Genomic DNA, 26,636 nt, shown 5'->3' with positions numbered 1-26,636 from the left:
AAGTCTTAAGACCATAAACGAGTGGTTTCCATCTCATCTCAGATTCAATCTCACTTGAAATCCATCTGGTCTTTCTCTCATGATGAGGTAGACTAGGACATTAGTGTCAAACTGGAGGTGCATCATATCATATAGGCAATATTATGACCAAAAAAAAATCTCACTCTCATTCTCTTTTTGTTATGGTCTGACCCTAGACTGGGTTATAACATGATCCACCATCATGTAGAAATCCTTTTCGAGACAGTAGAGAATATTTCTTCAACAAAAAGCAATAACTTTGGTTTTGTACCCTTGAGTTTAGAGGAAACAGTGATATTAGTATTATATAAGTATTATAAGTGTTGTGTTGTTAATAAAGGAAAGGGACATTTAGAGAAAGATTATAAAACTGAATGTCAATGACCTCAACATTGTGTGTGTAAAATATTGATATTTATTATGTTATATGTACAAACAGCTGTAATACAATGAAATTGAAACATTTTATGTTTGATGTATTGTTTTCATTAAATTAAGAAAAGGCAATAAATATGAATCACAAAACTAAGGTCAACCATTTTTTTCAGAGACTTTAAACATTAAATCTGGTCAAATTGACCTCAAAGATAATAGGAGGGTTAAATATCATATAGTAGGCAGGCAGAAGTGAGGTCTTTATATGAGATCGGATGGGTCGCTTGATTCACTCAAAGATGAGCAACTTCATCAAACCCGGGGACAGTGTAGAGCATCTACATCTACTATAATGTGTGTTTGGAATAATGCAGCATATAAAAATGCATCTGAGTAAAAGTATTAAACTCATGGAAAATATTTAGGTTTCCAGAGGTGGAAAAAGTACTGAAAAATTGTAATTAAGTAAAAGTACCTTTACTTTGCTAAAATCAAGTAAAAGTAAAAGTACCCATCTAAAAATCTACTCGAGTAAAAGTAAAAAAGTACTCAATTTAAAATTTACTTTGAGTAAAAGTTACATTGTTACTTTTAATTATTTGATGTGAAAAAAGTATTTGTTCAGACCACCCCATAAAATATTTTTTTCTTTACTGTTAAAAAGTTAAGGTCATATAGGTGACTATAATCAGTATTTTTATAGTTTTACAGTTCATTATTATTTTTTAACTTGCCGTTGCTCTGCTTTAACTGCTATTTACTTTTTTTTTAACATTCAAGCAGATTGTTTAATGTTCCCAGTAAAAAATTAAGGAAATATCATTAAAAACATGAAATCACCAAACACTGCTGGGAAAAGTTCAGCTGCGCTGCCATGGAGAACAAAACTCGATTTTTTTAAATTCAAACAAGTAGTTTTTTTCCTCAGCATTTCATGTTTTACTCAGTAATGGGGAGTTTTCCAAAGAAGTGAAGTAAATTACTTGTGTCAAAATGAACTTGAGTAAAAGTAAAATTACCTAATTTGAAAACTACTTTAAAAATGACAAATTACTCATCAAATATACTTAATTCCAGTGAGTAAATCTAATAAGTTACTTTCCACCTCTGTAGGTTTCACTGTGCTTGAATCCCAACTACCCTCTGATTTTTAAATATTCCACTAAGCTGGCCATCAACAAATTTCAACACCCAAGTTCCCAGACTGTAAGAGTTCTCATCTCAGTTTCAGGGCTGCGAGTGAACAGTGTTCTTTGTTTGCCTTACTGTCCCACGACTGTATGGGCTGCTGCACTCTGCTGGAAAAGAAGTCACATGCTTCCGCTTCGGCCCCTCCTACTCAACTGCCTCACAGCTGCAAGTCTTATCTTGTGAGCTTCATGCTGGTAGTAAACAGAAGAAGAAAACTTAAAGCAGACGAATATTAAGTTTTTAAAGTAAATGTTTTCACCAGAGATTAATTATGGAGATCTCTAACACGATGTTGTTGGTGGGCTTTGTGGTGGTTCTGCTTGTGGTGGTCAGATGGAGGAGTAACAGACGCAAGCTTCCACTTCCTCCGGGACCACTAGCTCTGCCTGTGCTTGGCAATCTTTTCATGCTGAACAAAAGTGCACCCTTTAAAAGCTTCCTGGAGGTAAGAGGCAATGCATACAGCTGTGTGAACTTTCTACCAGATGTTGTTGTAACAGGGAGCTGACTTCGGTGGAGCTGCTGTAATATGCAGAGCTGGGAAACCAGAAACTTTGCAACGATCAAACCTATATTATTGTATGATCTGGTAATGCCTGTTTTCTATAACAGTGGAGTAAGATCTATGGACCAGTGATGACGGTGTACCTTGGACCCCAGCGAGCGGTGGTTCTGGTGGGCTATGATACAGTAAAGGAGGCCCTGATAGACCAGCCAGATGACTTTGCAGGCCGAGCCCAAATCGCCTTTCTACACAGAGTAGTAAGAGGCTATGGTAAGATGAATGCTCCATACTTACTGTTATTCAATATTAATTCAATGCACTACATATAAAAAAGCAAAAAATTGGGACACTTGCTTGTTCATTCTTTCTTCTGAAAAAGAGTTAGTGAATGTGGCATCAACATTGGTAATGGCGCTCCAAGTGGCTCAGTAGACTCTGACAGTGGCACTGAGAGAGCTAAAATGGCTATGTTGTCTCTAGGTGGGTAGATGGCACTCTCACCCCTCAGGTGTCTGTTGGATGTTGTATCAGAGCTGGGGATGTGGTGCTTTCCTCCAAGAGTGTTGGCTAACCAGTGATGTTGCATTGGCAGTAGATTAAAAAAAGTGTGGTTGACCTCAGGTTTTTTGAAGAAGGTGCGCTTATCCTCACCCTTCTAGTGTTATTAGCATTGCAGGTGATCAGGGAGTCCTAGTGAGCTGGTCGGAGGTTAGTGCCAATAATGCCAATAGGGTCATGTCTATCTTCTCCAGAGACTCTTACTCTTCTGGCAGTACTTTTCTACAAGAAAAACTAGAACTGCTGTTGGTAGACAAGTCTACTAAACAACTTAAACAAAGTAGCTAAATGTGTTGTGTAGAAGGGGTGTCCACAAACTTTTGGACATATAGTGTATTGCCAAACTGAGAAGATTACTTGACAAGATTATTCTCTATGTGCTTTTCTCATCACTCTCATCAGGACTTGTTATCGGTAACGGAGAACGCTGGCGTCAGCTCAGGCGATTCACCCTCACAACCCTGAGAGATTTTGGGATGGGGCGCAAGAGGATTGAGAACTGGATTCAGGAGGAGATCAAACATCTTCATAACAGTCTCAGAGAAACTAAATGTAAGTAGCTTTATGGATTCTAGCAACAGATAACTTAATAAACAACTAAACATAAATTTGGCTCTCTGAGGAAACTTTTGGGAAGTATACCTCTTGGTGAAAGATTCTTGACTGCTAGACATGTTTCAATAATGCACTTTGAGAAGATACAACATTGAACTGAGGAAAGCAAGATGGCTGTTTCAATTAATTATTATCTGTCAGCCAACCAACATTGCCTTTGTTTGCAGTGGGGTGAGTTTCCAAGACATTGATAAAGCCTTGCTGTAGACTGTTTATTCCCTTCAATTGGATCTCCAATCAAAATGCTGTGTTGTCCAAGACTAGGCTTAATGCCGGTCTGAGAAACTGCCTCATAAAGTATACTGATTCTATGTCAACTTTATATCCTTCTTGTCAGTAAGTATATTAGACAATTAAATTTGTGTTGGTTTAGTTCCTGACAAAGATAATGGCTTGGTTTTCTTCACATGCTTGCTTCACATAGCCGCCCCATTTGACCCCACCTTCATCGTGAGCCGAGCTGTATCCAACGTGATCTGTGCGCTGGTGTTTGGGCAGCGTTTCAGATATGAAGACAACAACTTGCTCCGTCTTTTACAGATCATCAATAAGCTTGTGCGCTTCGGCAGCAGCCCATAGGGACAGGTAAGAGTACAGTACAGTACAGTAGAGTCCTAACAGATCCATTTTTGGTTTATGTGGATGATACAGTAGTAACAATGAGTGATCTTATGTAGTGTAGAACCTCACCAGTGATTATACCGACTTCTCTTAAAGGCATACAATATTTTCCCGTGGCTCATGGAACAGCTGCCAGGACGTCACCAGAGCCTGCTCAGAGAAGTGGATGAGATGATGGATTTTTTTATGGAAAAAATTAAAGAGCATGAGGAGAGCCTGGATCTAGATAACCCACGGGACTTCATTGACTGCTTCCTCATTAGAATGAATCAGGTGAGCTTTTGGTAAAATGTTGAATATGATGCAGTTATAAGTCTTAAGTCTAGGAGATCGTTGACATTTGGGAACCATTTTTTTCTAATTAAACAGTCACACTAGATTGAAGGTTTTGCATTAATCAGCTCTTTGAGGAAACTTTTGGGAAGTATACCTCTTAGTGAAAGATTATTGTCTGCTAGAAATGTTTCTACAATGCACTCAAAGACTTTAAGAAGGTGCATCATTGAACTGAGGAAAGCAAAATGGCTGTTTCAATTAATTTTCATCTGTCAGCCAACCAACATTGCCTTTGTTAGCAGTGGCATAATGGGTGACTTTCCACATGGATCAAGCCTTGTTGTAGACTATTTATTCCTTTCAATGCACGATCTCCAATCAAAAATGCTGTGTTGCCCAAGACTAGGACATTTCTATTTTTTTTTAGAAATGCAAGTATTCCTGAGTGTCTGGAGATTATTACATGTTATGTCCCTGTTTTTCTCTCTCATCAGGAAAAGGACAATCCAGAGACAGAGTTCCACTATAATAACATGCTTTCTGTTGTCCTCAACTTGTTTCTGGCTGGGACTGAAACCACCAGCACTACAATCAGATATGCTCTAATGATACTGATTAAGTACACACATATACAAGGTATAAGCTCATAGAAATGTCTTTTCCATATTTTTAAAGCAGAATTATTTAAAAAAATTGCGTACTCAAGTAAGAACCACTTGGTAATTTTAATGACTATTTGGTTGTTATGTATCTTCAAAAGAGTCTCACAAACACAACAGAAAAATGGGAGTGTTGTGGTGTATTCTATAACTTAAATCCACCTTCCAAGAATGAGTACCTGTGTTTTTGGTTAAAGACCCAACATTTTACAGTCCAGCAAGATCCACCCAATTGTTCAATTGTTAGATGTTTTTATTTTTATAATTTTTTTCCCAATTTAGCTAGGCCAATTGAACCACCCATTCATCTGCTACTTAGCTGTATCTCCCTCATCACTGGTGATGCCTCAAAACACGGTAAAGGGTGAAGACTAGCACATGCCTTCTCCGATACATGTGAAGTCAGCAACCGCCTCTTTTCAAACTGCTGCTGATGCAGCATCACTGAGTAGCATCACAGCGCACTCGGAAGAAAGAGCAGCGACTCAGTTCTGATACATCAGCTCACAGACGCCTTGTGCTGATCAACATCACCCTTTGGAATGATGAGGGGAAAGAGTACCATCTACCCACCCAGAGAAAGAAAGGGCAATTGTGCTCTCTCAGAATCTGGCAACTAGTGGCAAGCTGCATGACCCGGATTCGAACATCAGCAAGCTGGACCACTCGGAACCCTGATTTTAGCACATTTAACATGGACAAATATATACACAGGCTCTTTTATTTGGAAGGTGGTGGATATAATTGTGTTGTTTAAAAGCTAATAGCTATGCTCTAATTAGCTCAAAATAATATTAAATAGCCTGTTGAAATGTTGAGTTAGTAGCTACTTCAGACTGAATTCCCTTTGAAAATGATATGACCAAAAAAAGAAGAGAAAGCATATAGAATAGAAGCATCTTTTTATCTTACTAAATAACCCTTACTTTTGGGCTGCAGCAGGGATAGCTGCTCATCTATAATATAAGATGCTTATTGGGCTAACTTCTTCTTTTTGAATTAACTCCTTATATGACTACTGCATTCATGTTCTCTTTTTTATATCAGCTGCAATAAAAACCTAAATACCCCTTATTTTTCTGGACCACAGGTTAATATTTTCTGTTGTTATGTTCAATTAGATCAAATGCAGAAGGAGATTGAGACTGTGATTGGAGGAGATAGATGCCCTTTAATGCAAGACAGGAAGAGCCTCCCCTTCACAGATGCAGTAATCCACGAAGTGCAGCGGTACCTGGATCTAGTTCCATTTAATCTTCCACACTGCGCCACACACGACTTCTCATTCAGAGGACATGCTATTCCAAATGTGAGATCATTAATAACTAGCAAAACATGACTTAATTAGACCATTTGTACAGAACACACTTTTTTAGTTTATACTAAATGGAAAAGACTTGATTAAATTATCGTTCTATGTAAGAGTTTGTACATTCCTAATACACATTTCAAAAATGAAATCATCAAGTAGCCTTTCAAAAAGTTTTAGCACCTTTAGTCTTGTGAACTTAACAAATTCTCACACTCTTTAAAGCCTCTGGAAACCTAGCTCTGATTTATCTTTCTAATTGGATTAATTTTGGCTCTTTTGCTCCTCCTATATAAATGTACAAAGTATTTCTTTTCAATATATCTTCCCGAAGACTTATAAATCTCCGCTATTTTTCACTACTATCACTCTGGATGTAGAATGGGCGGGTCTAAAAGTAGGTTAGGCTGACATCAGCAGAACCCTGACCAATCACAAGGCAAGCATAGCTCCCCCCTCCTATCTTCAAGTCTGAGCAACTGGTACGGTGAGCTGGTGGTCACTTAGCTACCATCCAAGCTAAAAAAAAAAGGCTTAAAAGTGCAGCTAGACACTTTTGTTCAGCTTCTCCATTTCAAGGCTGTATGGGTTGCCATGGAAATGTAGACAAACGTTTGTTCGCCAATGATAGCTGTCAGTCAAATTCATTCATTAGAATATTATTCTCATGTACACACAGTTCTCAGAGGGGTCTGAATAGTACTGAATGCTTCACATACCTGCTATATATATATATATATATATATATATATATATATATATATATATATATATATATATATATATATAGGAATAGGTTCAACTAAAGTGTATATGTCTGTATATGTTTATTAGCAATGCTACTTATCTATTTTGGGTATAAATCTGAAGTATTTTAAACACTTACTCACGTTCTGTTCTTGTTCTTCAGGGTACCATCATAATTCCTTTACTACACTCAGTTCTGAAAGATGAGGGGATGTGGGAGAGCCCCTGGACTTTCAACCCAAACAACTTCCTGGATACAAACGGCAACTTCAAAACTAACCCTGCTTTTATGCCTTTCTCTGCAGGTAAATACTGTAAATACTGAAAACAGGACACATTAACCTACATTTATAACACAGAATAATGAAGTGTCCCTCTCTCTTTTGTGGTATTTTAACACAATTCAAAATCAAAGTGTTTCCTACATATTAATGCCCAGTACTCTGTAATTATAACAGATGTGCTATATCAAAGAAAACTATAACAACTACAACAATAAAAAACAGCAAAGTTTCAAATCAATAAAATAGGATGTAAAAAGTTTTAAATGTTGTACAGAATAATAAACAGAGTTGTAGTAGTTCAGAGTAGAGAGTGCTGTATAGCTTATAACAAAAAACAATAGCCTTGTATTTGTAAAATGCAGGTCAAATATTAAGGTGGATAACATAGGGGTGTGTTGTATGGTTATTTTTGCAATTACAAAATTCTTGGTGATGTGAAAAAACTAAGATTGTTTTTTTATTTCAAGAATATACTACTGCAACAAAAGAAATTGTAAAGTTTTATTGAGTAAAAATTAAAAACAGTTTCAAACATTTACATCTACAAAAACATCTATAAAACATCTATAAATGCTTGTCTGTTTCATAAACTGTAACTTAGCAAGACTTTGTTTCTGTATAAAACAATATTAGTGTAACAAAAATAAAAATGGAACCATAATGTAGAAAATGTCATAACAAATCAACCACAACTTTAAAGTGCAGCATATTTAGTATTTATATTTAGTATATATATGTGTCAGCAGCAAGAGGGATTAAACATACCAGCATCGTAATACAATCCAAAGGGCATACACAGCAAGGCAATATCAGAGAGCAGGCAAAAATCTGGGGCAGTAAATACAAAAACAAGGTCAAAATGAGAGCGCTAACACAGGCAACGGAAAACACTTTGTATGAGAATGAATCAATCAATACTCGGAGAGGTGTGTATGGCGTGAATGTGTATAAATAGTGGGTAGAACAGGTGAAATCAATATTCTGGTGATTCAGGTGACTTCCTAGTGGTGTTGTGTTGTGCAGTGTTGTGTGATCATGTGAGGAAGTGATGTCAGTGTGAGGTGCATTCTGGGTATCATAGTGTGGAAGAGAACGGCGCACTATCTTTGCTAGGCGTGACAGTATGTAAACTACAAGCAAATGATTACAGTACTAAAAACAGACTAAAATACAGTAAATGCCAAAACAAATACAAAACAGAGTGCTTTCAAGAATATCGCTATTATCACAATATGGTAAACACCTATGATAGCATCACAAAAAATAGAAAATAACAATATTCTATTATTTTATAATATATCTGAAGTATGAATTAAATAGACTTAAATCAGACTTAATTGATGAGTAGTGAAGCTGCAGTGGTAACTGTTCTATACTCTCTGTGTTCTGTAGGTAAGCGCGCGTGTGTGGGGGAGTCTCTGGCTCGTATGGAGCTCTTTATGTTCATCGTATCTCTGCTACAGCACTTCACCTTCAGCAGTCCAGGTGGACCGGACAGTGTTGACCCCACCCCTGAACTGAGCAGCTTTGGCAACCTGCCCCGCATGTACCAGCTAATCGCCTCCCCCCGCTGACCCAGTGCAGTACTGACTGTGCTGGTGTTCGTTTGTAACACCAAAGCAGAGCTAAGGAAGGATGCACTGTCTTAACCCTTGTGTGGTGTTCGGGTCTGTGGGACCCGTTTTTTTATTTTTCATCAAATGATACCAAAAAAAAAAATTTTTCTAACTCAAACTCATTGGCATTGGCTCATTTTTTGTGAAAAACATATATCAAAACACATTTTCAATAAACACACACTGTACACACCTCCACCCCCCCCCCCCCACCCCCCACCCAACACACACACACACACACACACACACATTTATATTACATACAGTATGTTTGGCCAGGGGTTAATAAACATTGCTTCATTTGTAAATTTGAAACTAAACAAATTTTCTACTCATATCTTGAGTTTAATTCATTTTCTTTTACATTTTATTAAAAAACTAATAAAAAAAGAGTAGCACTTTTTGAAAGAAATGTAACATAAGAAAGGTAAAGGGCAAATATTAACCATGTAAGCTGTTTATATTGCTTGCAATTTAGGTGAAGCAAGCATGTGTAAAGCATTTTAATGTAAAATTGCTTAATTTTGCTGAATTAAATACAAGTAACAAAGTAAACGAGTAACAAAAATATGAACACCACACAAGGGTTAAAATGGCAGGTGGAAGCTGGTGATTGGTTGAACTATGATTGATGTGCATTGTGATGTGAGACTGTTCTAATTTTCACTAGAGCTTTCACATCTCCTTTAGAGATGGCAACATTTTTTTAATAGTGCACAATAAACAATATATCAGTATTTGTACGTAAGGGAATGTGTATTTGATTTTGAAACAAAAATAATGTGTATTAATCACAAATAAAAATAGAACAGATACTTATGTTTAATTAAGTACAAGAAATACATTTTAAAACTATTTAAAAATAATGCGTTAATACCAAAGGCTTTAAATAAAATGTTTGATATCAAAATGTCACTGAAGAATTAATGAAAAAAAAAAAAAAACATCCATGTGGAATGCTGGTCTATATTACCAATTAAAAGTTTATACACACCTCTTTTCATTAAATATATTTTCTTGTTTTTTTATATTTACATTGTAAATTTAATATTAAAGACAATAAAGTTTTTACATAATTTGTGAAACTCATTTTTTGCCTGCTTTTGTATTTCCATTTGAGTCTCAAACGCCCCTGTAAACACTCCTAGTGCGAAAAAGCCAACCATCCATCCATTTCCTGTGAGTTAGCTGAAAGAGTTTAATGTCACAGTAAGGAAACCTGCATAGAACCACCCTCGCACCACCGCTCACCTATCAATCCCCACCAGAGCTCCACCCACTAGATCAGTTGAAGAAAAGCCTTTTTGTTTAAATTTTATTTTGGTTAAAAACTTCAAACAGTAAACAGTAGAATTAGCCAGCAGACTTCGTCTGATGGAGGGATCTGTACCTACGGCCTATGTCTCCTTCTGAAAGGTAATGAAACTGACAAAAATGGAGCTGGTGAGATCTCTTAATGTGAGGGTCATTGTGTGCAAAAACTTCATGAACATGTTTTGTATAGACCATGGACCTGTTCTAACTTAGTTAGTGTTAAAAAGTGTTAAAAAGAGGTATACTATGTCCCCTTTAAAGCTATACAGGAACAAATCTGGAAAAGGCCAGTGTTTAATGCTGGACATGCTACAGAACGCCAGGTGTAAACTAGTGTAATCTATAGGGGTTGGGCAATTAAATTGAAACACTTGGTTTTAGACCACAATTATTTTTTGTCCCGACAGACAGTTCTGGTGGAAACAGGAGAGTTGAGGTACACATTGAATTCCGCCGTGATTTGGGCAGCTGTGGTTTTATGTTTTTTGGATACAATCCAGGTAGTATCCCTTTTAGACAGCTTCCTCTTGTGTCCACAGTTAATCCTGTTGGATGTGGTTTGTCCTTCTTGGTGGTATGCTGACATTACCCTGGATACCGTGGTTGGATTATTGTTTTTTTGTGCGTTAACTAGCTAATAGCACACCTCAGCTAACCTACCACCCTGCAGCAAATGTGTTTTCAACATGTGAAATAGTTCTACAGTGACTGCATGGTCTATGGTTAGGGTGACCAGATGTCCCGCTTTGTGCGGGACAGTCACGCAATTTCATTACTTTTCATGCGTCCCGCAAATTGAGACGCTGTCCCGCATTAGTGGCAATCAGACTCCAGTTTTAAAATGCGTGTTTTGTAATCTGGCATTTATTAAACGGCTGTGTGGGGAAAGCAGTGAAGGCTGTCAGCAGGGGGCGTGCTGCCCTGTTTTCTCTCTTTTTTTCCAAAACGCGATAAACGCCAGTCTTGTTTTCCCGCAGAACGCCACATCTCCACTCATCCAATCACAGGGCAGCATTCCACGAGCTATCTTATGTAAACACGGGCGCTGTTGAGCGTGCCGGTATTTCGTGTAGCCTACTTTCAGTTTCGTTTTTCACTCTCAAAGTCCGCGAAAATGAGCGGTTTTGATGGTATAGAGGAGCCTGTTCGTGAAGCAGTTATTGAAAAAAAAGAGAAAGCCATCAAAAGAGTCTCCTGTACGAGAAAAGGTAAAGAAAATGAGGCATTCAGGAGGGGGGAAATGCCCGCTGTCATCTGCAGTTCACACAAACACACACACACTATACTACACCACACTACACTACACTACACTACACTACAGCACATTAATGTAACGTGATTTTGGGGATTTTATAGTGTTAATGTCTTGTTCATTAATGAAATTTTGCACTTTTTTGAAAAGAAATGTTTTAAAATTTGTGTTTTTAGGCCCAATGGTTAAACTATTATATTCAGATGTACAATTTACTGTTATTTAGTATTGTATTTTGCACATAATTAGTAAAATATATATATATTGATGCCAAAGGATATATAAGACATTTTGAAAAAAAAAACTTGGCATGGATTTATTGCGTTTTGCGAAAAAACGAATTATTTTTCAAAATAAATCTTTAAATATTAAAATCTTGATTTGATTTTTTTGTGTTATTTTAACCTTAGTATGGTATTTGATAGTTTGAAACAGAAAACGGTGGTTTTCAGCCTACCACTTTCTTGCTAAAGAAAACCCTTTTTTACTCAAATTGATAAAAATGGATTTATAGCGTTTTGGAACCAAACTCTTCATATATATATATATATATATATATATATATATATATATATATATATATATATATATATATATATATATATATATATATATACACACATACATACATACATATAGGCTACACACATTTTTTATTTGTTTCGACTGCCTCGATGCATTGGTGTCCCACATTGTCCCACACAAAAATAGTCTTTGTCCCACATCTGTTGAATTGGAATCTGGTCACCCTATCTATGGTTATGAAAGAAATGATATTTTCTGAGTGTCTCACAAAAGTGAGTACACCTCTCACATTTTTTTAATGTTATTTGTTAGCTTATTTATATATTGTTTTGGAAATTCCTAGGTGAAATTGACCAGATTGTGCCCAAAGTGTCAATATTATGTTTGTCCACCATTATTTTCCAGTACTGGCAGTGCTGGACTATAAAGGTGGCCAAACAAATTATTGACACTTTGGGCACAATTTGGTCTTGGGCGTGGAGTGCACTAGAGCTTCACGGGTTGCCAGTGGAATACTGTTCCACTCCTGCTTGATGATATGATGGAGCTGGTGGATGTTAAGACCTTGCCCTCTTTTATCTTCTGTTTGAGGATGCCCTAGAGGTGCTCAAATGGGTTTAGGTCTGGATTAGGTCTGGAGACATACTTGGACAGTCCATTACCTTTATCTTCAACTTCCTCAGCAAAGCAGTGGTCATCATTGAGGTGTGTTTGGGGTCCTCTTATGTTGGAAAACTCCAATTTGATTCACTGTTAAAAGGAAGAGGGTCATGCTTTGCCTCGGAAAAGCTTGATCTCAGATTGAATCAACAGGAGAACATTTAAAGAAACCCCTATCTCATCAGAAACTCCTTTCCCCTGTGAAGGATGGGGATGGTATCACTTCCCGGGTTGGCAATATTTACCTACAGGAGCTCAGCCCACTCTGCTTTCTGTCTGACTCAGATAAAATCAAGGGGTTATTGATCTACCCTTTATGTTTTACCTCTGTCCCATTCACGCTTCTGCAGCCACTCCTCCTGGTGACCCTGTAAGTTTCACCTCTGTCCCATTCACACTTCTGCAGCCACTCCTCCTGGTGACCCTGCAAGTTTCACCTCTGTCCCATTCACACTTCTGCAGCCACTCCTCCTAGATCCCCGTGCACAAGTATATAAAACCCCATGTGCCCTCCAGGACAGACAGGGGGGAAAATCAAAAGACCAGCTGAAAACCAGACAGCAGACAGTGACTCTCTTGCCTGAAGAAGAGCCATGGACTTCTCCAGCACGTCTCTTTTGATTGGCTTGGTTGTGGTTCTTATCATTTTGGTAAAATGGAGGAAAAAGACCTACAATCTCCCACCTGGACCACCAGCTCTGCCTCTGCTTGGCAATATCCTCAAAATGGACGGCAAAGCACCCTTTAAGACCTTTCTGAAGGTAAGAGGAAAGCATAAGCATGCATGTTTGCACGTCTACAGTGCATTTTCCAGCTGTTGCTATCTGTAGTAGTTATGCTCTGTTAGAGGGCAGATGTTTGGGGCAAAGTTCAGGGCAACCATGTGACTGACTGGTGTTTATTTATTCAGTACTGTGACCTGGATTTTATATGGAGAAAAAAAACTAATAAACTAATAAAACTGTGAATGTGTTAACAGTGCCATAAAGAATGTCATGTAAAAAAAAAGCGTAAACAAAGGTACTTGCAGTGACCTACACACTAATACTCTAATACAGGCAGCATAAACTTTTCTGAGGTCTGAAAACTCAGTAATGCTATAAAGAATTCAAAGAAGGCTGCAGCCATGCACAAAACAAGAGCTCTATTAGATAAGCAAGGGTAGTGAACGGACTGAACATATATAAAAAAACTAAACAGTGCAGAAAAACAAGTGTAACGCCCACTTTATATTAAGTTTTACCTCAGGGAATGACTTGGAAATGCTCACATATGTATAAATTGTGTGGTACTATCTTGTGAGTGAGGCCGTACCTCAGAAAATGCTGGCATAGTCAGGTGACGGGAGTTAAAAATATACATAGGCATAGAACGCATTACCACCTATAGTGGACAGCTCAATGCAGTAAGTAGTAATGATCGTGACTGGCAGAATCTGGCTAGAACTGTCCATGCAGCTCAGTGAAGTTTCATTTGGTCTACACAGGACATGGCAAATGTCATGGAACACTACTAGATACTAGTTCATGTCTAATTGTCATGTCATTGATTAATATATAAATTAATAAAAAATGGTATAAATTGACATTGGGTGTACCGATAGATATTTTAGATACATATATTATTAGCAGCAGGATTAATGGTTATCTTAATAAAAGTAATAAGGATGGTGGTTAGATGTAACTAAGAATAGGCAACTGGTCCGAGGCAACAATATTAGTGTTGGATTAGGATTAGAGTAAAGCATGGGTTGTTCAAAAGGAAGAATGATGATGGGTGCAGCTGAGCACCTCAGGGTGGGTTTGGGTTGTGAGGTCAGCACTAGCAATTTATCATGTTATCTTTGCAATTTTGAAACATTCTTAAGATACAGCAGGTGGTGCAGATTTTAGGTAGTCTCATCCTCAGACAATACATTTACACTTACACTATATTGCTAAAAGTATTTGCTCACCAATTTAAATAATTAAACTCTGCTTTCAATCACTTCCACTGCCACAGGTGAATAAAATCAAGCACCAATAGGCATGCAGACTGCTTTGACTAACATTAAGGAAATAATGGGTTGTTCCCAAAAGCTCAGTGAATTTCAGCCTGGTACTGTGATAGGATGCCCTCTCTATGACAAGTCCATTTGTAAAATGTCCTCACTACTAAATATTCCACAGCCAACTGTCAGTGATATTATAAAAAGTATAAAGTTGAAGTGTTTGGGAACACAAAAAGCAACGTAAAAAAAAGCAGGCTCATATACCTTTCAATAGAATCAGTTGCTACAGGTCTTGAAATTTCATGCAGATTTCATTTCAGATTAGCTTAAAAAACAGTAGAACATAAAGCTTCATCGATTGGGTTTCCACAGCCGAGCAGCTCCATCCAAGCCTTACATTACCAAAAGCAATATAGTGTATCTAAGCCAATCCAGAACTAGTTGGCTTTATCTCGTTGAACTGTAAGCATGCTGACCAGTGTTAAACCTCATTCACAAGATAACATCTCACAGCTTATACAGGTGTGGGAATTCCCAAGCTGTTCCCTGTGGTAATACTTCATGTTCAATTGACCTAAAACAACTGAAACACTAATATGATTAAAGCTTATAAATGATTGCTTATCATTATGCATGAATGTATGGATGGAACAATGCATTTACATGCATTAGAGCAGTAAACATGTAACTATTAAGACTATTCAGAAATTGTAATTGTAATATAAAATGCTTAAATATCCGAAATAAATTAACCTTAAATGACATCAAACCACCATTTCAATATACAAGCTTGTTTATATTACTAAGTAATTATTGTGGCAGGCCTAGCATGAAGTCCTCAGGCTGGCTAGCATGTCCCGGACAGACTGATGCATGTTGGTGATGTCTGTCTCCTTTAACAGTGGAGTGAGACCTACGGGCCTGTGATGACAGCATATCTGGGACCACAGAGAACGGTGGTCTTGGTGGGCTATGACGCAGTAAAGGAGGCACTCATAGACAATGCAGACGACTTCGTAGGAAGAGCCCCTATTCCTTTTGTTATGAGAGCTCTGAAAGGCTACGGTAAGATTCATTTCCATACACTGCACTGTAAACCCACAATTACTTCAAATTTAAATAAATTAAGTCTGTTTTATGTAAAAAAGGATATTTCTGAAAAAATGACTCAAGTACTTTTAAATATCTAAACATTTGTGGGCATCATCAGGGCTACCTTAGGTAAACTTGTAGATCATGTATTATTATTAACTGCCTGGTCTCTGTGTTGTAGGCTGTAAGAACAAGCATCATTTTCTGAGCTGCTAACTGTACTATTAGGCTTTAATGTAGCATTGCAACGCACTCAGAAGGGAGACACTGGGTGTAGCATTAACTCTGAGCTTTTATTAACACCGCTCCACTCTCTACATTGTACATGCACATCCAGGTACGTTCCTCAACTGTGTCCCACCAGATACCTGTACTCTGCATAGGTTCCCATGCTCTCAGTACATCTCCCCCTTTTAGCTATATGTCCACTTTTACAATTCTGGAACTTGTTACACTCTATGCTTATAGAAAACATTAAGTATTTTCAGCCTAGAACAACAGCAATAAACATTCTGTAACCACCTTTTCTTCCACCCCCCCCCTTTTTTTTTGCAGTTAGAACACAAACTCAAATGTCCTCTAGGGGTCAGGGTTGACTTCCTGGATACCCCAAACTGTGCAGGGATTATTCTGCCCTGTGATTCCACAGTTTGCTATGTGAAACGCTGGTGGTCACAAGTTCATCCTAACTGGTGGTCTAACGACTCGTCCCGACCTAGTTACCGTGGGGTCAGGAATCACTCTGATATGTGATCTGTTTCTTCTCAGCTGGCCAGACGGAATGTCGACATTGTAAGACCTCGGTGTCTTGGCCTGGCCACTGACAGTTCCTGTCCCTGTGGTGTTCTTCACCCAGACTCTCTGGCCAGGTACAAGCTCCTGTTTAGTCTTTGTTCGATGTCTTTTGTTGTACCAGAAAGCTTGTTTCTGTTTCAAGTCTTGATCCTTCCTTCTGAAAGCTTGGAGGTTGGGCCAACCTGGTCGAAGCTTCTTCTGGCTAGTTGGCAAGGGGGTCCTGATGTTGCGTCCCATCAGCAGTTGTGCAGGAGATGAACCATGAGCTAAGGGCGTAGCTCTGTAAGCCATGAGTGCTTTGTGTGGATCCTCCCCCTTTTTCAGAAGCGCTTTAACTGTCCGTACAGCCCTCTCAGCTTCACCATTACTTTGAGGATAGTGGGGGCTGCTGGTCTTGTGAGTAAAGTCATAGTCTCTGGCAAAGGCTGTGAATTCTGCTGCAGAGAATTGTGGTCCATCAGTGATTAATGTCTCCGGGACTCCGTGGCGGGCAAATATAGACTTCAGCTTGTCAATCACTGATACTGCAGTAATGGATGTCAGATTTGCCACTTCCACGTAACGAGAGAAGTAGTCAATAACCACAATGTACATGGCACGGTTCCACTGGAACAGGTCCGCTGCCACCCACTGCCATGGTCTGTTCGGCAAAGCTGTTGTCAGCAGTGGCTCTGGTGCAGTCTGAGCCTCCCGTGCACAGATTATGCAGTTCTCCACCTTCAATTTGATTTGTCTTGACAGTCCAGGCCACCATATAGACTGCTGTGCTCTAGCAAGACATTTCGTCATGCCCTGGTGACCCTCATGTACTGCATTTAGCATTTCTTCCTGCATTATTTCAGGAATGACTAGTCTCTCACCTTTCAGCAGTAGGCCATCCACCACTAGCAAATCCTGGTGATACTGCCAGTAAAGCTGGAGTTCCGGTGGAAGAGCTTTCCGGCTGTTAGGCCAGCCTGTTTGTACAAGTTCCTTCAGCCTTCTGCAGGTGTTGTCAGAGTCTTGCCTGTGTCTTATTTGTGCTAGCTTTCCCTCTGATGCTGGCAACTGTCCAACAATGTGGTTGACGGACACGCAGACATCCTCTTCCAGCTGCTTTTCCTCTATTGTGGGCACCGACCCTATTGGGGCCCTAGAAAGTGTGTCCGCAGCAATCAAATTCTTTCCTGGAACATGTTCAATTTTGTACCTGAAGCGAAGTAGTCGCAATCTGAATCTCAAAATGCGCGGGGGCAAATCATCCAGTGCTCTGCTTCCTAGCAAGGAAATGAGTGGTTTGTAATCAGTCTGTATAAGAAAGTCCATTCCGACCAAATAAGACTGAAACCGTTCACATGCCCATGTCAGTGCAAGTGCTTCTTTCTCTATTTGCGCATATCTGCACTCTGTTGTTGTCATGCTGCGTGAGATGAATGCGACAGGGCGCCAGTCTCCTGATGACTGCTTTTGAGACAGAACTCCTCCCAATCCGAAGGAGGAAGCATCTGCAGCGACTTTTGTCTCTTTGTCTAGGCAGTACTGGGCTAATACTGTGGGTGAGCTCAGTTCCTGGCGTAGCTCGTCAAAGGCTCGCTGTTGTGCTGTCCCCCACACCCAAGTGGTGTCCGCTTTAAGCAGATCTCTCAGTGGTTGTGTGAGTTCTGCTATGCGAGGGGAAAATTTTCCCACATAGTTAACCATGCCCACAAATCTTTTCACGTCAGCAACTTCTTTAGGTGTTGGCATTTCCCTGATGGCTTTGATTTTTTCCGGGTCTGCTTCTATACCCTGTGCCGAAACAATATGGCCCAGAAACCTAACTTTCTCCACTGCAAACTGACACTTTTCATTGTTTAGGGTGAGGCCCTCCTGCTGCAGCCGCTCCAACACTCGGTGCAGTCGCTGGTCATGTTCTTCTCGTGTGGATGCGAAGACAAGAATGTCATCGGCGTGGCACACTGTACCTTCCAGTCCAGTGAGCATCTGGGTTAGACGCTTTTGGAAGTGTTCAGGTGCGGACGAAATTCCAAACGGAAGTCTTTTATAACAATATCTCCCAAATGGAGTGATGAATGTGGTTAATGGGACTGACTGGGGATGTAGAGGCACCTGCCAGAACCCTGCTGTAGCGTCCAGCTTTGTGAAGACTTTTGCCCCTGCCAGCTTGGCCAGGGTCTCATCTACAGCAGGCAGTATGTGTCTCTCTCGGCAAACATACTCATTTAGATGAGTCAAATCTGAACAGATTCTCACCTTGTTATTGGGCTTTGGAGCCACCACCATCCCAGCACACCACTCTGTAGGCTCCTCAATTGGTTCGATCACTCCTCTTTGCTCCATCCTTTCAAGTTCTGCTTTGACTTTGTCATACAATGGTAGAGGTACTCTTCTTGGCAGTGACAATGCATAAGGTTTGGCATTTTCTGTCAGTTTAATTTTGTACTCTCCTTTAAGGAGTCCCAGTCCTGTGAAGACTTTGGGGTATTGTCTTTTCATGTCAGCCTCCAGTTCTTTAACACTGTCCACCGGGTGCAACAGTCCTAGCTCTGTTATAGCTGGGAAGCCCAACAGAGGTGTAGCCAGTCTCTGTATAACAAACACTGGTTGTGATGTTGTCTTGTCCTTGTATGTTAGGACGGCATTAAACTGACCTCTTAATTTCAGTGGTTCTCCACTGGGGCCACACAGGGGTTTTGTCGCTTTGACTAGCGGGCCGTACAGTTCTTTGGAGTAACTTGATGCTGGGATCACAGTCACATCCGCCCCTGTGTCCAATTTAAAAGTGATGTCTTTGCCATTTACTTTTAGTGTCTTTCTCCAGCTAACAGATTTTGCTCCTGCTGATACTGCTCCAAGGAAAAGAGTATTGTCCTCATCCTCCGTAACAGCTCCAACTCTGCCTGACCTGCAGACAGCAGCAAAATGTCCCTTCTTTCCACATTTTCTGCACTCTGCCTCTCGTGCAGCACAGCTATGTTTAGCATGTGCAGGTGCTCTGCCACAACGTCCACATTTCCGACCTTTTTGGTACTCTTTTGGACCAGTACTGTTAAAAGTCTTTCCCGGCTGGTTATCTTTGTAGGCCTTTTTCTGGAACTTTAAAAAATCCACCTTGGCCTCTTTTTCATTTTGAACTGTATTTTCCCGAACCACAGATTGCTGTCTCTTTATTTCTTCATGTTGTCTTATTTGCAACACTGCTTTTTCCAATGTTAATGCACTGTCCAGTTGCAGCTTTTCCGACAGCCCGTGATGTAGTATGCCCACTACCAGTCTATCTCTTATCATTTCTTCCTGTAGTGCACCATATTGGCAATTCTCGGCTAGTTTGTAAACTGCCGAGATGAAGGACTCAGCCGATTCCCCTGGTTCTTGGCACCGTTTGTTAAAGCGGGCCCTCTCATAGATTACATTGTGTTTTCCAATGAAATATCTGTCAAACGCTACTTTTACAGCTTCATATTTCTTCTTATCAGCTTCGCTTAATCCTAGTGTGCACAAAATGTCGTCAGCTTTATCTCCCATTGTGTACACTAAAGAGTTCACCTGGTATTATTCGTCTTTACCGTCCAGTCCCGCAGCCACGCGGAATCTTTCAAAACGACGACTCCAGTTGGGCCATGAAGAGTAGTCCGAGAAGTCGAAGTTTTCTGGTGGATTTATGGAAAACAGAGAATCCATCGCGTTGCTTTTTTTTTTTTGATAGACCTTGCTCTCAGCGCGGTCCTCTCGACGGTTCTCCCCCAACCGACGGCGTATATCTCACTAGCCTCTGCTAGCTTTAGCTTAGCTCGCCCCAGCACTGGCTGCCTTTTTTTCCTTCTGCACGCAGCGCGGTCTTTCTTTCCCCGACAACTTCTTCCGAACGATGTCCAAGACGGGATTCTTCACTTCTGACACCATGTACTATTAGGCTTTACTGTAGCATTGCAACGCACTCAGAAGGGAGACACTGGGTGTAGCATTAACTCTGAGCTTTTATTAACACCTCTCCACTCTCTACATTGTACATACACATCCAGGTACGTTCCTCAACTGTGCCCCACCAGATACCTGTACTCTGCATAGGTTCCCATGCTCTCAGTACACTAACTGTATTGACTGAGCATTTTATGTTGTTTACTCTATAGCACTTTCTTTCTATTTCAAATCTATATTTTACTTAAATGAAATCAAAGAGAAAACTAAATACAAATTTGTTTTATTATCTGACCATAACATTTAAAGTTGAATTATTATGAAACGCAACTGATATAACATAAAAAAACAATAACTCACAAGGCATAATAACTAAAATATTGTTGTCTAATTAACCTTATCCAGTAAACATAAAAAATCAAAATCAAAAAGGCAAAAAAAAAGTTATTTAAGTACATGCAACTTATCCAGGCTTGCAGTGTGGTACCAATATATTCACTAGATTTTGGCGATATGATATATCAAGATACAGAGGTTACAATTCAATATATTGCAAAGTTTAAGAAGTAGAGTCTTTGCTGTAAAGAAAATCTAATAGAAGAAAAACATTGAAATACACTTTTTACATACATTATATCAGTTACTCTGTATCAGTTTGTAACGCTCTATATCTCTGTTCCAGGACTGGTCATCAGTAATGGTGAACGCTGGCGTCAGCTCCGCAGGTTTACACTCACCACCCTGAGAGACTTTGGGATGGGCCGCAAAACGATGGAGGGGTGGATTCAGGAAGAAAGCAAACATCTGCTGGAAGCTGTTAGAGAAACCAAATGTAAGTGGCCACCATTATTTTGTTTCACTTTCACAACAAAGAAAATACCTTTAAAATGTCTGAAAGTTTGACCTTGTTTGCTTTCTTTAGCTGTTCCTTTCGACCCCACATTCCCCCTGAGTCGAGCTGTGTCCAATGTGATCTGTGCCCTGGTTTTCGGTCAGCGCTTCAGTTATGAAGACAACAACTTCCTCCGCCTTCTCCAGATCATCGGTGGAGTGCTACGCTTTGGCAGCAGCTCGTGGGGACAGGTGAAAGAACAGGAGTGGGAGAAGGTCTGGGAGAGGCTAGTGAGGGCATCTACACAGACTTTTCAAACCACAAAAGAAAACAAAATTAATTAGCATTAATCTGGCGCCTCAGTCCACGTGCTTCTTCCATTTTCAGACATGGTTTTGTATCTCTCAGCTTGTCCAGAAATGCATGTGTAAAGCACATCCTTTAGAAGAGTCTCAAAGCACCAAAGCAACTTACACTTCCCAACTGTAGGGGGAACCCAAGAGCAAGAAATGTTCAGGGGTGAAAATGCTTGAGTACTTAATTAGATCTATTGTTCTAGTTTAGTTAACTTGTCAACAGAACACATTTACTAGATGTATAGATACAATCACTTACATATTAGCCTCACCCAAAAACACTTAAATATAAGTTATAAGGTGTGTTTTAGTCTGGAGTATTTGAACACAGTGGAATACGGAGGAGCCAGTGAGAACCTATGCTATTTATATATCAGCTATAAAGGCAGAGTTTAATAAAGGGTGAATTATTTAAGATTTTGGCTATTGTTTTTTCTGTACAAACTAGGGCTAATTCTAGCTTTAACCCTTTGCTCTCATCTCGCAGTTGTACAACCTCTTTCCACGGCTGGTCGAGCTCCTTCCAGGCAAACAGCTGCACTTCATTGATGACATAGATGAGCTCCGGAGATTCGCTATGCTTAAAGTACAAAAGCACCAGGAGACTCTGGACCCTGACAACCCAAGAGACTTCATCGACTGCTTCCTCATCCGACTCAATCAGGTAAACAAAGCCTTATCCATTGTCATTGCTTTAATAGCTCATATTGTTGCTGGCAACGTTTACAACAGGATCAATCCAGAGGATTTACTCTCCTGAAATTTTATCAGGTGTATAAGAGTCATATAACTTAAAGCTGTGGCCAGGAGGTTGTGAAAAATGTTTGCCCCCCCATTCTTCTCTATTAATGCATATTTGTCACAGTAAATTATGGCAGGTACAATAGTGCACAACAGGTACGATGGGGCACAATAGATTACGCTTGTGGCTTGTCTACTGTATCTACTGTAACTGTAGATTAATCCTTATTTACAAACAGAAAGTAACGGAATCAGAGGGTAATCGGTTACACTGTTATTAATTGTGCTGCATGTCCCCCATGCACTTGAAGGGAGGCAGATTCTGGCAGGGAGGCAGAAATCGACAGCTCACTGAATTGACAACATGTCACTGTCCACCGCACACCCTTCTATAAACCAATGTCTAATACAGATTAACATTCTAGGGCAGTTTTAATGTAATGTGATAAACTGTGATATCTGTATATCTGTTAGTGTAATGTAACTAAGCACAATAAGGTAACAAAAATTGCCATACCCCATGCGTACAACCACTATAGAGTAGGTCAACTGTAGGTTAAATGTATAAATTGATTATATTTTACTGCTTGTCCTCTAAGAATGAATGCATTTTTTTCATCAGGAGAAAGACATGCCAAACACAGAGTTCCACTATGATAATATGACAGCAACCGTCATGAATCTGTTTCTGGCTGGAACTGAGACGACCAGCACTACTATCAGATATGCTCTGATGCTGCTGATCAAGCACCCAGAAATACAGGGTAAGATATGTCCTGCATATTTGATAGAATCGACTGGACTTAGAATCAACAATTATTTTATTACAGAAAGTAAAATACAGACAAGTAAAAAAAGTCCAGTCTGGGGGCATGCTTTACTCCCATTTTCCCAACATGACCTTTATATACTACTAAAAGGGTGTGGCAGAGTCGTTTCAAAACAATCTATAGATAAAGTAATCCTTCCTGTCTTTATTTAGTACATCATGTGGTTGCATCCAGTTGGATGCATTTAAACAATGGTGTGTATCTTACATGAGGGACAAGAGACCACAGACACCATACATAATTCTTAACATTTCATCAAACCCATGGATGACAGAAAATAATTATTAATAAGGCATACAATGTGTCAAATACTGATTTCTTCTTACAGACTCAAGTTTAGGGCAAAAAAAGTTGACATTTTGGTTTCATCTGTCCACAACACCTTCTTCCACATGTTTGCTGTGCCCCCCACTGGCATGTGGCAAACTGCAAACAACAATTCTTATGTCTTATGTAGTTCTGTGTAGGACTTTGTAGGATTCTTTCAACTGGGCTGTGGATTTCTGCAGCTCCTCCAGAGTGACCATGGGTCTTTTGTCTGCTTCTCTGCCCAGTGTTCTCCTTGCAAGCCACTGTACTGGATTATACAAAATGTGTGTAATACAGAATACATGGATGGCACAGCAATTATAGTAATGGTAATATACTCTTCATTACAAATAATAATGATTTTGAAATATCCATTCATTCTGTCCCTTTAGAGCGCATGCAGAAAGAGATTGACTCTGTGATTGGACAAGAGAGAAGCCCCATGATGGAGGACAGGAAGTCTCTTCCATTCACTGATGCAGTGATCCATGAAGTGCAGCGCTATGTGGATCTCGTGCCTCTCAATGTTCCTCATTACGCAGTGCGGGACATCACATTCCGAGGCTACACCATCCCCAAGGTAAGAAATTACAAAGAAACTTTGTAACCCACCACAAATATAATAGCTGCTCTGTGGTGGTTCTGCGTAAGGTTCTGACTATTGGAGAACAGGGTGAAAGAGTTATAATAAAGTTTGCAGAGAGACAGATTTTAATGCTACAGTCTGTAATTATATGATCATAAAATGTTCTATATCATATGGAGATGTTTTTTTATTTTATTTTATTTTATTTACACTCCCCCAACTGTATCTACCTGCGTTTCCTACAGGACACAGTAATCCTCCCCATGCTGCACTCTGTTCTAAGGGACAAAGATCACTGGGAAAGCCCGTGGACATTTAACCCCAAGCACTTCTTGGACAATAACGGAAACTTCAAAAAGAACCCGGCCTTCATGCCATTTTCTGCAGGTAAAAACTGAACTGCAGTACAGAAGCATTCCCTATACAGAAAAATCTACACTGAAATCTGTCCACCACTCTGAGAATACACCCCCACACCTGCACACCACACACATTCCACTACACCATGCACACATACTTCACCATGTTTGTTATGTTCGTTGATTAAACAAGCTGGGATAATTATTAACCTCAGGTCTAAGTTTTATCTCTCAGTACGTGCTACTGTCCCATCACTGTTAAAAGGATTTGATGTTGTCAGTATAGATGTATAGTATGTATTATATATTATTATTTGTATATATATATATATATATATATACTTTCATATGTGACTAATAATCAGGAGAAACATGGGAAACTGCATGGAATTTCTCATGGGTGTTGTAGCTCATTCAGCAGTGAGAAAGCTGTGTAACATCAACAGTGAAATCAGAATAAAATTAATATATATGATGATGGGATGATACAAATAATATGCATTAATATACTATTTAAAAAATGCAGAACAAATGTAATAAATTAAAATAAATGGCAAATGGCAAATAAAACAATATAATAATATTATGCAAAATAGCAACAATATAATAAAAAGGATATATAGACAAATTTCCATATTTATAGTATACTGTAAAATAAATTAATATTTCTTACAACTTAAAATTAAAATAAATATCTAACATTATATATTTTGATTATCATTCACATTAAACAAATATCCAGACTGAAGTAGCACCATTTCAATGAAGATTACAAAGGAATAACAAATTGTTATCCTTATTGAAATTAAATACAAAAACAACGAATAAAGTAATAATAAATTTTTCATTTTAACAAGTCCTATAAATCAGGTAATAATAACATTTAATCCTGATTAAAATCCAATAAATACCCAAAGTAAAGTATTTAAACAAACTTAAACCCAGGTAAAAAATAAAATATCCAGAATAAATAGATAATAAATTAATAATAAAATAATAATATAAATAACATTAATAATAATATTATAACATAAATAATAAAAAGTATAACCCACAATAAAGTTATTATACAGACAACTTTTAGAGCTTAGGAAAATATTTATAAATATCAAGAGTAACGAATAATAAAGTCACAAATAATTCTGAAATTTAGTGAAATTATAATAAAAGTAACATCAGTGATAAAGTTTCATAGATAATCTAACCTGTAGTCTATAATTAAACGGTTGTTACTGTATTTTTTAATATGCAATGATATGATTGCCTAGTATAAAGTAACTAATGGAACTTTGGACTCAATTATTTATTAGTGTGTTTTGAAGAAAATAACAAAAGAATACTCTGTAGACATGCTGATAATAACCCTAGACCTCTCCCTCTCTCTCCCTCTCTCTCTCTCTCTTTCTCTGTGTTCTGCAGGTAAGCGAGCGTGTGTGGGGGAGTCTCTGGCTCGTATGGAGCTCTTCATGTTCATCGTGTCTCTGCTCCAGAACTTCACCTTCAGCTGCCCCGGAGGACCGGACAGCATGGACACCAGTCCCGGCGTCAGCGGCTTCGCCAACCTGCCCCGCATGTACCACCTCATCGCCACCCCCCGCTGAGCACGGACAGTACTGCACTCACACAGCCTTACAGAGTCTTCTTACCACACCTGAAACATTTCACTCACAGACTTTCAGAGAATTTAATTAGAGCTGCACAAAAGAGGAAAAACTCACACTGCTATACTTTTTGTATGCAATGTATATAAGAATTTTCAATGGTTTTACCTTGATCTAATATGTCACAATTTAAATAATGCACTGTGTATCATATATAATTACACTGGACATTGCTGCCTTAGACTAAATGAAGCCAATTATTTTATATTGTTATATTGTGTTTTAAGTAAATATTGTGTTTAAATTCAGTAGAATACATTGTATATACATATACATATCATAACCACTTTCATATCGTCATAGCAGTTGTGGTGCAATTCATAATATAATTAATAATATTATATAATTATATAATACCTCTACAAAAAGTTTGTAGTTTAACGGTAAACAAGAAAAAAATTATTAATGTATAATTCATTAATTATAACCAATTATTATAAAATTCCTAAACATTATTTATTATCATAGCTGCTTAAATGCAAAGAGAACCAACTATTACAAAAAGAATAACCAACCACAAATATATATATATATATATATATATATATATATATATATATATATATATATATATATATATATATATAGATAGATATATATATAGATAGATATATAGATATATAGATATATATACACACATATATATCACCTCAATTAATT

At 38.6% G+C, this 26,636-nt stretch overlaps 2 protein-coding genes across 2 annotated transcripts; both read left to right on the top strand.

The window, feature by feature from the left end:
* Nucleotides 1-1,725: 1,725 nt before the first annotated feature.
* On the top strand, nucleotides 1,726-8,884 carry LOC103027356 (cytochrome P450 2C15). Its single transcript, XM_022679065.2, is given in 9 exon segments — nucleotides 1,726-2,032; nucleotides 2,200-2,362; nucleotides 3,053-3,202; nucleotides 3,690-3,850; nucleotides 3,983-4,159; nucleotides 4,657-4,798; nucleotides 5,943-6,130; nucleotides 7,041-7,182; nucleotides 8,554-8,884. Coding segments are annotated over 9 exon segments (1,479 nt in total). The 5' UTR covers nucleotides 1,726-1,858; the 3' UTR covers nucleotides 8,736-8,884.
* A 4,141-nt stretch (nucleotides 8,885-13,025) lies between these two features.
* LOC103025252 (cytochrome P450 2G1) lies at nucleotides 13,026-26,517 on the top strand. Its single transcript, XM_022679066.2, has 9 exons — nucleotides 13,026-13,289; nucleotides 15,421-15,583; nucleotides 20,985-21,134; nucleotides 21,225-21,385; nucleotides 21,978-22,154; nucleotides 22,854-22,995; nucleotides 23,763-23,950; nucleotides 24,202-24,343; nucleotides 25,735-26,517. Exons 1-9 carry the CDS (start codon nucleotides 13,122-13,124, stop codon nucleotides 25,914-25,916), a joined length of 1,473 nt encoding a protein of 490 aa, XP_022534787.2. The 5' UTR covers nucleotides 13,026-13,121; the 3' UTR covers nucleotides 25,917-26,517.
* The last annotated feature ends 119 nt before the right edge of the window (nucleotides 26,518-26,636 follow it).

Source organism: Astyanax mexicanus, chromosome 4, assembly GCF_023375975.1.
Source record: "Astyanax mexicanus isolate ESR-SI-001 chromosome 4, AstMex3_surface, whole genome shotgun sequence".
Lineage (NCBI taxonomy): Eukaryota > Metazoa > Chordata > Actinopteri > Characiformes > Acestrorhamphidae > Astyanax > Astyanax mexicanus.
This window is presented reverse-complemented; position numbering and strand designations above follow the sequence as displayed.

Coding starts and splice junctions, on each gene's coding strand:
- LOC103025252 (XM_022679066.2), top strand. CDS start 13,122: ATGGACTTCTCCAGCACGTCTCTTTTGATTGGCTTGGTTGTGGTTCTT. Junction 13,290..15,420: donor CCTTTAAGACCTTTCTGAAG/GTAAGAGGAAAG, acceptor CTCCTTTAACAG/TGGAGTGAGACCTACGGGCC. Junction 15,584..20,984: donor GAGAGCTCTGAAAGGCTACG/GTAAGATTCATT, acceptor TCTCTGTTCCAG/GACTGGTCATCAGTAATGGT.